Source organism: Bufo gargarizans, chromosome 1 (genome assembly GCF_014858855.1).
Source record: "Bufo gargarizans isolate SCDJY-AF-19 chromosome 1, ASM1485885v1, whole genome shotgun sequence".
Classification (NCBI taxonomy): Eukaryota; Metazoa; Chordata; class Amphibia; order Anura; family Bufonidae; genus Bufo; species Bufo gargarizans.
The window spans coordinates 219963591-219976617 of NC_058080.1; the positions used below are offsets into that span (position 1 = coordinate 219963591).

At 42.6% G+C, this 13027-nt stretch overlaps 1 protein-coding gene across 6 annotated transcripts in view; it reads left to right on the top strand.

Moving 5' to 3' along the window:
- The window catches only part of CAMK2D (calcium/calmodulin dependent protein kinase II delta), a 342528-nt gene that overhangs the window by 14628 nt on the left and 314873 nt on the right, over nucleotides 1-13027 (top strand). For all 6 annotated transcript variants that reach the window (XM_044301298.1, XM_044301306.1, XM_044301323.1 and 3 more), the window contains exon 2: nucleotides 5166-5260. In XM_044301298.1, the coding sequence (XP_044157233.1) occupies nucleotides 5166-5260 (95 nt within the window). The remainder of the gene's footprint in view (nucleotides 1-5165; nucleotides 5261-13027) is intronic.

Sequence of the window (13027 nt, forward strand, 5' to 3'; positions counted from 1 at the left end):
ATCGCCGCGTCCGTATCAACTGGCTCTAAAAATATCACATGACCTAACCCCTCAGGTGACCACCGTAAAAAAAAAAAAACTGTGTAAAAACTGTGCAATTTTTTGTAATCTTAATTCACAAAAAGTGTAATGGCAAGCGATCAAAAAGTCATATGCACCCCAAAATAGTGCCAATCAAACCGTCATCTCATCCCGCAAAAAATGAGACCCTACTTAAGATAATCACCCAATAACTGAAAAAACTATGGCTCTTAGACTATGGAGACACTAAAACATTTTTTTGTTTTTAAAAATGAAGTCATTGTATAAAACTTACATAAAAATTGTATACGTTAGGTATCACCGCGTCCGTGACAACCTGCTCTATAAAATTACCACATGATCTAACCTGTCAGATGAATGTTGTAAATACCAAAAAAAGTGCCAAAAAAGCTATTTCTTGTTACCTTGCCGCACAAAAAGTGTAATATAGAGCAACCAAAAATCATATGTACCCTAAACTAGTACCAACAAAACTGCCACCCTATCCCGTAGCTTCTAAAATGGGGTCACTTTTTTGGAGTTTCTACTCTAGGGGTGCATCAGGGGGGCTTCAAATGGGACATGGTGTCAAAAAAAACAGTCCAGCAAAATCTGCCTTCCAAAAACCGTATGGCATTCCTTTCCTTCTGCACCCTGCCGTGTGCCCGTAACAGCAGTTTACGACCACATATGGGGTGTTTCTGTAAACTACAGAACCAGGGCCATAAATAATGAGTTTTGTTTGGCTGTTAACCCTTGCTTTGTAACTGGGGAAAAAAATATAAAAATGGAAAATCTGCCAAAAAAGTGAAATTTTGAAATTGTATCTCTATTTTCCATTAAATCTTGTGCAACACCTAAAGGGTTAACACAGTTTGTAAAATCAGTTTTGAATATCTTGAGGGGTGTAGTTTCTTAGATGGGGTCACTTTTATGGAGTTTCTACTTTAGGGGTGCATCAGGGGGGCTTCATATGGGACATGGTGTCATAAAACCAGTCCAGCAAAATCTGGCTTCCAAAAACCATACGGCGCACCTTTTCCTCTACGCCCTACTGTGTGCCCGTACAGTAGTGTATGGCCACATATGGGGTGTTTCTGTAAATGGCAGAGTCAGGGCAATAAAGATACAGTCTTGTTTGGCTGTTAACCCTTGCTTTGTTAGTGGAAAAACTGGTGTTAAAATGGAAAATTAGGCAAAAGAATGAAATTCTCAAATGTCATCCCCCATTTGCCAATAACTCTTGTGCAACACCTAAAGGGTTAACAAAGTTTGTAAAAACTGTTTTGAATACCTTGAGGGGTGTAGTTTATAGAATGGGGTCATTTTTAGGTGGTTTCTATTATGTAAGCCTCGCAAAGTGACTTCAGACCTGTAGTGGTCCCTAAAAAATTGGGTTTTTGTAAATTTCTGAAAAACTTCTAAGCCTTGTAACATCCCCAAAAAATAAAATATTCCCAAAATAATTCAAACATGAAGTAGACATATGGGGAATGTAAAGTAATCACAATTTTTGGGGGTATTACTATGTATTACAGAAGTAGAGAAGCTTAAACTTAGAAATTTGCAATTTTTTCCAAATTTTTGGTAAATTTGGTATTTTTTTTATGCAAAAAAATTTAATTTTTTTAACTTCATTTTACCAGTGTCATGAAGTACAATATGTGACGAAAAAACAATCTCAGAATGGCCTGGATAAGTCAAAGTGTTTTAAAGTTATGAGCACTTAAAGTGACACTGGTCAGATTTGCAAAAAATGGCCAAGTCCTTAAGGTGAAATAGGGCTGAGTCCTTAAGGGGATAAGTTTTTATTTTATTTTTAGTCACTTTATCCCTCCCCCCTCCAAAAAAAATAAAAAATGTATGTACCCCGAAATGGTGTCAATAAAAGTTCACCCCTGAAAAAACAAGAGCTCTGTAAACAGCAATATAAAAAGTTATGTGCTTCAGAATATGGCAATTCAGAGGTTTTTCAAAGGTTTAAAGTAGTAAAGCATAATAAATGCTGTATAAATTTGGTATCAACATAATCATATTGAGCCATAAAGTAAGGTCGTCAGGTCATTTTTAGTTTGCATCGAACAACGTAAAGCCAAAGTCCAAGAAACCTTGGTGGAATTGTGATTTTATTTATATATAATTTTTTTTCACTGCACAAAAAATATTTTTCCAGTTTCCCAATACAAGCCATGGTAAAATAGGTAAAATAAACAGTGCTATTAAAACATATGACTTGTCCTGCAAAAAACAAGTCCGATCCACATTTTTTGCAAATCAGATATGAACCCGCTCACTTCAATGGGGCTGCAAAAGATGCGGGTAGCACGTGTCCATTCTGCATCACCCGCAAAAAAAATAAAACCTGTCCTACACTTGTCAATTTTCTGTCCAAGGATAGGAATGTTCTGTATAGGGCAGAGACGACGCCATGTGACCTCGCTGCCATCCCAGTCTCTTGACTTCTCCTGTGTACCACACCTGCAGTCAGTGACAGCATCCAGCATCGTCTCGCTCCTCTTGGCCTGTAGCTGCCATACGATGGCCGCACTCTGTTCCTCTGTGGCCAGCTATTGGTACAGGAGCAGGAATTGCATGAGGTAGTTAGGAATAGACTGCTCTGCTCACATGTTACTTCTGAATTGCAGAAGGCGCACAATAAGGTGTTGCTGGGACTTCTGTTCGAGGGGGACCTGCTGTGGTTATTGGGGTACTACAGAGGAAAACCAAACCAGTCTCTGCTTTGTCTAATGGGTAGTAGGAGGGAGTGATCGCCTTTCTTTCCTGCACTGATTGATGGAAGGTTGTCCTGGCTGTCTCAGATGGATGACCACTAACATACTCCAATACACTAGTCACACACAATGGTGGGCACATCCGCAGTGACGTCCTGTCCTCACCTATGGGCCCCACTGTGTGCCAGTTTGTATCCCTAGTTTGGGTTTTCTCATCTCGGGCATTTATGACTGAGGTTGGAATATCCGTCTTATGCAGAAGTCAGGGGTGGCTATGGTTATTCAAACAGCTAATTGCTTGGTACACTCTAGTACCAGCATTAAAGGGAGTGTCACCCCCCCCCCCCCCCCCAGTCACAATGCAGTGCATTACTACATGGATATATATGCTTTGCGGTAGTAGTGACATGGTATGGCAGAGTCGCATCAACACTGCTATGCTGGTGTGGACCCGGTGATCCCATGATTGCTGGGTCCAGTAGAGGCAGCAGCATTGTACAGTCTGCTGCACAGTACTCACTGTTATACCTGTACAGTGATGTAAAATTGGGATATAGCCATACATAACTGCCATTGTGCGGACAACTGACTTCGATTCTTTTCTTGATATGTCTCAAGTTAATGGGAGGTGAGCTGCAATAAGCCAGTAAGCGGCTGCTGGTGGAGGTGCCTGGTGTCAGACTCCCACTCATCTGATATTGATAACCTATCCTGATGATAGATCATCAATATCTCCAGGCTAGCGAATGAACATACAGCGTAGGTTTGACCACGTGACAGTAGATCTTGTCTGTCTTAGGCTTCGTTCACATCACCGTTCAGCCTTTCCATTCTCCTGCCCCGTTTAGGAGCAGGAGAAAGGAAAGGATGGATTCGGTTTTCCGCTCAGAAGATGATTTTGGAGAGGAGACAATTATCTTCCTCTGAGCGGAAACCTAACGGACCCCATTATAGTCTATGGGGCCTGTGGGCTCCGTTCGGCTCAGTTATTTGTTAAATCCGTCCTTTCTGTTCTAGTTTTTTTTCCCCGTCCGATACACGTTTTTGGTGGGTCGGATGCGGACCCATTCATTTCAGTGAGGCTGCAAAAGATGAGGACAGTATTCCGTGCGCTGTCTGCATCCGCACCTTCCTTCCGCAGCCCCGCAAAAAACTTGTTCTATTCTTGTCTGTTTTGTGGACAAGGTTAGGAAGTTTCTATAGAAGTGTAAAAATAAATGTGCATGAGCCCTAATACATATACTTTGCTATGGTTTTCTATTCATCTCAAATTCCTATTTAGGTTATTAGTTATTTCTTATTTCTAGGGCATGGCCATCTATACTTCCTTGATATTTGTTGAGTAGTTATATCTAACCACTTGGCGTATACCTTGGTGAAGGCAATGTAATCTTCAGTTTCTGTGCTGAAGTTACTTTATCTAACAGAAATTGCAGAAATCTGTAACAAGGGACCTGAGCCTTTTTCTAATATGTTTTCACTCATTCTAAGTGCCCTACCCCCTCCAAGAACAGGTGTGCTCTGTGTGAAACTGTAGGTCTCTCACGGCTAATTGGCCAAGAGGGATTGTTACAAGGAAAGTGCTATAGAGCTGGTCAAGTCATCCCTGGATGACACCCAACATGGACACCATTAATGCTCTCACAGATGATGTGGTATTTGGGGGAAAAGTGACCATCATGGATCTCCAATATCATTCTTAACTAGTTGTGCAGTGATTGCCCATACCTTTTCACACAACCATATGAGGTCTGAGTCTGGAACCTGAGAAAGCGGAACGAGATGGGCATGATGGTGGCCATATCAATTTTCCCTCTACTCAAAAAATAAGTAATGACTAAATAGAATTTTGTTGCCGCTGTACAGAAAAGGACATCTCAAACTCGCTGCATAAAGTGATATTTTTTGGGGGAGGGATGCTTTTTAACTTTAATATGTCTGGATTTGAAACTGTTGGATTAGTGGCTAGATTGTTGTCTAAGAACATCTTATCATGTGAGCCTGACAATAAATATACAGTATTGCGCATTAAGCAGCGTCTATCCAATTTCAGGGAAACCTGAGGACATGATAGTAACAAGTCCCGCTTTACGTAGGATAGCCATTACCTTTTTAAGTGGCTGCTTAATAGCTTGAAAGTGTCCTACTAGTGTGAAAGATGACTCTGTTCCAGCGTGCAGCCATCGAGTAGTAGATCAGAAGGCAGTTGGGTGAGAATAGCGTAGACGTTGACTAACTGAAGACTGGTTTCCATTTCTGTGTGTCACCAAATGATTCCCAAGCAAATGCTGTCTGACACTGGTGTCTCGTTGGAAGCACTATCATAGCATTCAGAGTGGAGAACTCTCTTATGCTATCTGCCCAGGGATGTCCAGACTGAAGTATTAAGACGTGTGTGTTCTTGTTTTACAGGGGAGCCTTCTCTGTGGTGAAAAGATGCATGAAGATTACCACAGGACAAGAGTATGCCGCCAAAATTATCAACACCAAAAAGCTTTCTGCACGAGGTATTCATCATAATATGCTGTCTAATTGGGGTTGTGATGACGTGCATGTGGCACTAGAGTTTATTTCTAATTTTCATTTTTTTCTGAGGGATTTATAAGAATATAAATGGCCCATACTGTTATAGCTTTTCCATGGCTTCTTCACCATAGGGGCTCACGACCGTATCCGTTTTGCGGTCTGAAAATTAACTCTTAGCTCCACAAAACATGGATCCTGGCCGTGTGCATTCATTCATTTTATTTTTTCACTTCAATAGAAATGTCCTATCCTTGTCCACAAAACAGACAAGAATTGTAAATGTTCTGTCTTTTTTTTAGTTTTAATATTTATTTATTTTTGGGCCGTGGAACAGACTTGGGGATGCAGATGTGATGCATGGTGTGTTGTGCGCATCCTGAATCGGCTCTCATCTGATTTGCGAAAAAAGTGAATTGGAATTGGACCAAACATAAGGTCGTATGCATGAGCCCTAAGAACCGTGAATCTGTGGAGTAGTCTACCTTAGGACGCGGTCAGGAACAGTTGATGGATGCTGTCTTAGAACAAAATATAATTAGCGCTTATAGAAATTCTTGTTCTGAATATTGATCCGGCTCTGGTCACCACTCCTTCACTTCATCCACATCCTCTCCCTTCCCTTGGTTGGACCCTTTGTCTTTTTTTTCAACCATACTTTTGTACAGTGTAATCCAACAATGGAGTTTTACAATTACAGTAATTACAGTACAGCTTCTAGGGTTATATTTTTAAAGCAGGTCATTTGCTCTCTTTGTCAGGTTTTTGTACAAGACTGATGTAACATGGCGCAGATGCTTAGCTCAGACTCGGCGGTGGGCTTAGGGAAGAGCATTTTGCTTTTCCACACTGATGTGCAGTCTACTATTATCACCTAGCCTCTCAACAGAATGGCGCTCCAAAGGATCTGTGCTGCACTGTGTATAGCAAATGAAAGAACGTCTCAGCCTTGTAATGTCTTATAACCCTCATAAATATCCTTATTGGCTCCCTGTCCATTGCATGAGCCTTTATATTGGGGTTATTTTGTAATAACGGTTACAGCAATGAATCCATGTGAAAGGTGCAGTGACAGGGAGAGTCTTGGGGCTTGTGAGTGGGCAGTAGTCTGCATCATGGGAGTAAGATGCTTCTGCGGTATGTTGTAAAAAAAAATAGGTCAGAGCTTAATTGAATCACATTCCTCTTCATTATTTACAAATGAACTTGCTCCATGAAGGCGCGCGGCATGTAACGGTGGAGCTAGACAAAATTCCTCTGCGTTTGGAGACCTGCAGCTCCCCGGCTTTAAAGCAGAATCATTCTAGAAGCTTGGAATTGTTCATGTAGATGTTCAAACAGGATCCGCTCTCTCTCTCTGATTCATTTTAAAAATAAAGCCGTTCCCACTTCCCACCTCCAGTAACCTATAGACTAAGGGGATTTGGAGAAAGAAGGTGCATACATAATGCTTTTCGTGCTGTTACTGAAATAGATCTGTGTGGGGCTTCACAGCACTGTGGTATAATGAGAGCTGCTATTTTTGCTACCAGTAATTTTTAGAAACCCAGCAAAAAATGTTCGCTCTGCTTCATTTGTTCTGCAGAAATTGTGAGAAGGCAGCAGTCTGCTTTTACATTATCTTTTTTTTCCTTTTCATTTATCCTGTCCATTAAAGGGGTTATCCAACCCCTATAATTACTCCCCCTAATGCCCGGGCCCCTTATATAGATTATACTTATCGCTCAGATGCCTGCACAGCAGCTGCTGCATCTCCCCGTTGCACGGGTCAAAACATCTGGCAATGGATGGGAGCAACCAATAGCAGGCTGTGATTGGGACGAGCCTACCTAGGGTCACCCGCGATGCTCGTCCCCGTCGCGGCCTGCTATTAGCTAACTCCATAACCACCCACCTCCTCCCCTAACATCGCCGGATGTTTTGATCCGCACGACAGGGATATGCAGCAGCGGCCGTGCGGAGTTCAGGAGCGACCTGGGTGTGTGGTAAGTATAAGCTATCTGAGGGGCCCGGACATTGGCGGGGGGGGGTCATTATAGGGGGTTGATAACCTATTTAAATACTGTGAATAGTCAAGCTGCTTTTTAAAAAAAATATAAACAGGTTTTCCGGTATTAGAATATTGATGACCTATTCTCAGGATAGATCATCAATATCTGATCGGGGGGTCTGGCACCACCACAGATCAGCTGTTTGAAGAGGCTGCAGCACTCCAGTGAGTGCTGTGGCCTCCTCACAGTACACCATGTACAGCGCTGTTCTTGGAAGTGCAGCCCAGGCCCTTTCACTTGAACAGCACTAAGCTTGCACATAGGCCTTTATACCCATGAATGTGAAGTCACTAGCCTAGGATGAGGCCTCTTCAAAGAGCTCATTAATGGGTGGGGGAGAGTCGGGAATCAGATCCCCACCAATCAGATATTGATTAAAGGGTCATCAATATTCTACTCCTGGAAAACCCCTTTAAACCCTCATGTTAACTTAGTTGTCAGTACATGTTTATATTATTAATTTGACCAAATGACCAAAATGGCAAAAATTATGTATGTACAAAATCAAATCGAGCAGGAGCAGGCTAGACACTCTTCTTCAGAGGTGACTGAACACCCTGGAGAGAAAATGACAGGGGTTTACCAGTTCTGTTTTCAATGTTCAATCATTTCTTTACAGAATGGAGTCAATGGCAAAGTTGCTGCAACTTCTAGTAGACGTAGAAGTCATTTGACCCATTTGTCAAGTGCCCTGTGACGGTAGATCTGGCCAGGTTCAGCTGCCTACTGGAAACATCACCACAGCAGGCTATTTTCTTTTGTAACTTTTACTTCTATGGATGTCCCAGGTACAGATAAAAAATAGCAAAATTGAAATAAAATTTCTGTGTACAGGAAAGGTATAAAAAAAATTCAGATGGTCTGTACTGTATTGTTTGGACCCCTTGGGGTTGGACTGGGGTTCATTAGCCCATCAGAGGAACCCATCAGGCCGGCGCATGCGCACTTCGCTCAACGAAGCCGCTGCCAGGAGTCCGCACGGGCGCATCAGGCTGAGCCTAGTGCGCACGCGCAGGATCTGGCAGAGGGACGGGAGGATTGCGGAGGCGGCGTTGAGGTGAGGAAGGCGGCACTGTAGACAGGGAGGGCGCCGCTGGGCACCACACGGTGATGGGTGCAGCCGGGCACCCTGTATTAACGGACGTCCCCTTGGGCACCTTAGGTATGTGGTTGACTGGTTATAAAAACCAGTTTTTCGGGCTAATAGAGCCACAAGCAGGTTTAATAAGGCCAGCTTAGGATTCATGTTATTAGTACGAACATGGGCATATGTTTAGGTTATAGGGGTAAAATCTCATGACAGAGTCCTTTTTAATCTCAAGGTCCAAACCCCATATCATAAATAAAGTCTAATATATTTTGATTCAAAGAAATAGACCGTAGTGGCAAGTTATTGGCTCCAAAGTCAGCTCCAAATGTTTTTTTTTTTCTCCTTTTTTTTTTTTCTCCTGGACATTTGGGGCCCACAATGTTAGACCCTGGGCCCACCAGAGGATTTTGGTATTTTGGTGGGGTGTCCGAAGCTGGTACCCCTTATGGAGTGAATGCAAAGTTAACCCACACATGCGTACTGTGCACACTGTATGAGATGTTTCATGTAGAGATTTCACAAAGAAATAGGAGGGTACTTGTGGCAACACTGGTATGGGGGTAATTTATCACATCCTGCACTCTAGAATTCTGGCTTAAAGTATGATCTTCACAACACGTTTGTGGTAGTGTATTGTGGCACGAAAAATTGATTTCTGCCGACTTCAAAAGATGATGCTCTTCAGGCTGTAAAAGATTACAAAACCATCTGTAAAGAGTTTGGACTCCACCAGTCCACAGTCAGACAGATTGTATACAAATACAGGAAATTCAAGACCATTATTACCCTGCCCAGGACTGGTCGACCAATGAATATCACGCTAAAAGCAAGGTCACAAAGCAACCCAAGGTAACCACTAAGCAACTAAAGGCCTTTCTCCTATTAGCTAATATTAATCACCATGAGGACACTGGACAACAATGATGTGCAAGTAGAAAGCTGCTGGTCTCCAAAAAGAACATTGCTATATCTGCAGTTTGCTAAAGATCACCTGGACAAGCCAGAAGGCAATGGCAACAATGTTTTGTGGACGGATGAGAGAAACATATAACTATTTGGTTTAAATGAGAAGCGTTCTGTTTGGAGGAAGGGAAAACTCTGCATTCCAGCATATAAACCTCCTCCCTTCTGTGAAACACTGTGGTGGTAGTGTCATGGTTTTCACCCGTTTTGCGGCATCTGGGCCAGGACAGTTTGCCCTGATTGATGGAACAATTAGTTCTGCTTTATACCAGCAATTTCTAAAGAAAAAATATCTGGATGTATGTCCATGAGCTGGATCTCAAGAGAACGTCGTTCATGCAGCAAGACGACCCTAAGCACACAAGTCGTTCCTGTGAATGCATATGTTCTTTGGAGTAATATTGTTCTTGCATCATGTGGCCTCAGAAGTAGATGATGGGATTTATCCAGTGTTGGTTCACTTAACCTTTTCACCTCTTCAGCATACAAGAATACAATTCAGTTACCTTAGATTAGATTTAATTGACATTTAAAAGTAGCTTTTGAGATCTATACAGTACAGACCAAAAGTTTGGACACACCTTCTTCTCATTCAAAGAGTTTTCTTTATTTTCATGACTATGAAAATTGTAGATTCACACAGAAGGCATCAAAACTATGAATTAACACATGTGGAATTATATACATAACAAAAAAGTGTGAAACAACTGAAAATATGTCATTCTAGGTTCTTCAAAGTAGCCACCTTTTTGCTTTTAATTACTGCTTTGCACACTCTTGGCATTCTCTTGATGAGCTTCAAGAGGTAGTCACCTGAAATGGTTTTCACTTCACAGGTGTGCCCTGTCAGGTTTAATAAGTGGGATTTCTTGCCTTATAAATGGGGTTGGGACCATCAGTTGATAGTCCTACTGAATAGACTGTTAGAATTTGTATTATGGCAAGAAAAAAGCAGCTAAGTAAAGAAAAACGAGTGGCCATCATTACTTTAAGAAATGAAGGTCAGTCAGTCCGAAAAATTGGGAATACTTTGAAAGTGTCCCCAAGTGCAGTCACAAAAACCATCAAGCGCTACAAAGAAACTGGCTCGCATGCAGACCGCCCTAGGAAAGGAATACCAAGAGTCACCTCTGCTGCGGAGGATAAGTTCATCCGAGTCACCAGCCTCAGAAATCGCAGGTTAACAGCAGCTCAGATTAGAGACCAGGTCAATGCCACACAGAGTTTTAGCAGCAGACACATCTCTAGAACAACTGTTAAGAGGAGACTGTATGAATCGGGCCTTCATGGTAGAATATCTGCTAGGAAACAACTGCTAAGGACAGGCAACAAGCAGAAGAGACTTGTTTGGGCTAAAGAACACAAGGAATGGACATTAGACCAGTGGAAATCTGTGCTTTGGTCTGATGAGTCCAAATTTGAGATCTTTGGTTCCAACCACCGTGTCTTTGTGCGACGCAGAAAAGGTTAACGGATAGACTCTACATGCCTGGTTCCCACCGTGAAGCATGGAGGAGGAGGTGTGATGGTGTGGTGGTGCTTTGCTGGTGACACTGTTGGGGATTTATTTAAAATTGAAGGCATACTGAACCAGCATGGCTACCACAGCATCTTTCAGCAGCATGCTATTCCATCTGGTTTGCGTTTAGTTGGACCATCATTTATTTTTCAATAGGACAATGATGCCAAACACACCCCCAGGCTGTGTAAGGGCTATTTGACCATGAAGGAGAGTGATGGGGTGCTGCGCCAGATGACCTGGCCTTCACAGTCCCCGGACCTGAACCCAATCGAGATGGTTTGGGGTGAGCTGGACCACAGAGTGAAGGCAAAAGGACCAACAAGTGCTAAGCATCTCTGGGAACTCCTTCAAGACTGTTGGAAGACCATTTCAGGTGACTACCTCTTGAAGCTCATCAAGAGAATGCCAAGAGTGTGCAAAGCAGTAATCAAAGCAAAAGGTGGCTACTTTGAAGAACCTAGAATATGACATATTTTCAGTTGTTTCACACTTTTTTGTTATGTATAGAATTCCACATGTGTGAATTCATAGTTTTGATGCCTTCAGTGTGAATTTACAATTTTCATAGTCATGAAAATAAAGAAAACTCTTTGAATGAGAAGGTGTCCAAACTTACTCTGTACCGTATGTATGTATGTATGTATATAATAGGGATCGACCGATTATCGGATTTACCGATATTATCGGCCGATATTCAGGATTTTGAACGCTATCGGTATCGGCATTTATTTTGCCAATATTCCGATAGCGTATGGGGAACACAGATCGCGCTGCTGACAGCGCTCTCCGTGTTCCCTCAGCAGCACAGGGGAGAAGGAAGCAGTGTCTCCTCCCCCTGTGCTGCTGCTGCCGCTGCCGCCAGTGAATGGACAGGGGACAAGAGGAGGGGAGGAGCTATGGCCACTGCGCCACCAATGAAGCTTAATCTCTCATTTATTCATATACAGGAGGCGGGAGCTGGCTGCAGTATCACATAGCCGGCTCCCGGCCTCTATGAGCTGTAGCTGCGACCTGCGGTAGTTAACCCCTCAGGTGCCGCGGATCGCAGCTACAGCTCATAGAGGCCGGGAGCCGGCTATGTGATACTGCAGCCAGCTCCCGCCTCCTGTATATGAATAAATGAGAGATTAATCTTCATTGGTGGCGCAGTGCGCCCCCCCCAACCCCAGTATTAAGCATTGGTGGCGCACTGCGCCCCCCCCCCCCCCCCCGTATTAAAAACATTGGTGGCGCAGTGCGCCCCTCCACAGGATCCCCTCTCCCCTGCTCCTCCGATCGGTTACCATGGCAGCCAGGACGCTATTGAAGCCCTGGCTGCAGGGACAGTGTGAGCTCCTATTCACCCTGATAGATCTCTATCGGGGTGAATAGGACAAGGGTTCTAGTCCCTAAAGGGGCTAAAAGTTAGTAAAAAAGAAAAAAAAAAAAAAGAGAAAAGTTACAAAAATAAAAATAAAACACCAAAATATTAAGTATAAATGAAAGAAAGATTTACAAAAAAAAATAAAAATACACATTAACAATAAACGTGAATTTTCAGCAGATGTGTGGGAATTTTTATTTTATTTCTTCAAAAATGAAAATTCCCAGAATATCGGTATAAATTATCGGCTATCGGCCTGAAAGTTCACAAATTATCGGTATCGGCCCTAAAAAATCAATATCGTTCGATCCCTAGTATATGATAGATAGATAGATAGATAGATAGATAGATTCATAAGTCTGTTTGCATCCTTTCTCCTTTGAGGGTTGTATGTAGTTCCTTTTCATGTGCACCCACTGTATGTGCATAAAAAGGAAAGAATGTGCATTCTTTGAGAAATCCCATTTGCGGTTGAGAGATAAAGCTGAGATTTGTGAAAAACCCTTATAGGTCTGTTTACACATTACTGGTCATTATTCATGAGTTTGCTTGCATTTTCTCCTTTCATGCTTTTCCCATTAGGAAGGGCATGCTAAAATCTGTCTAAAAAAATGACATATTTTGGCACCACTAGTTTTTTTTTCTGACTTGCCCAACAAGGGGGTGGGACTTAGCTGGAAGTATGCAGGGCTTTGTGGGAAAAGGGTGCCAGGGCTGAGATGCGCAGTTTTGCACCAGAAACGCGCCACATTTGTCCATGTT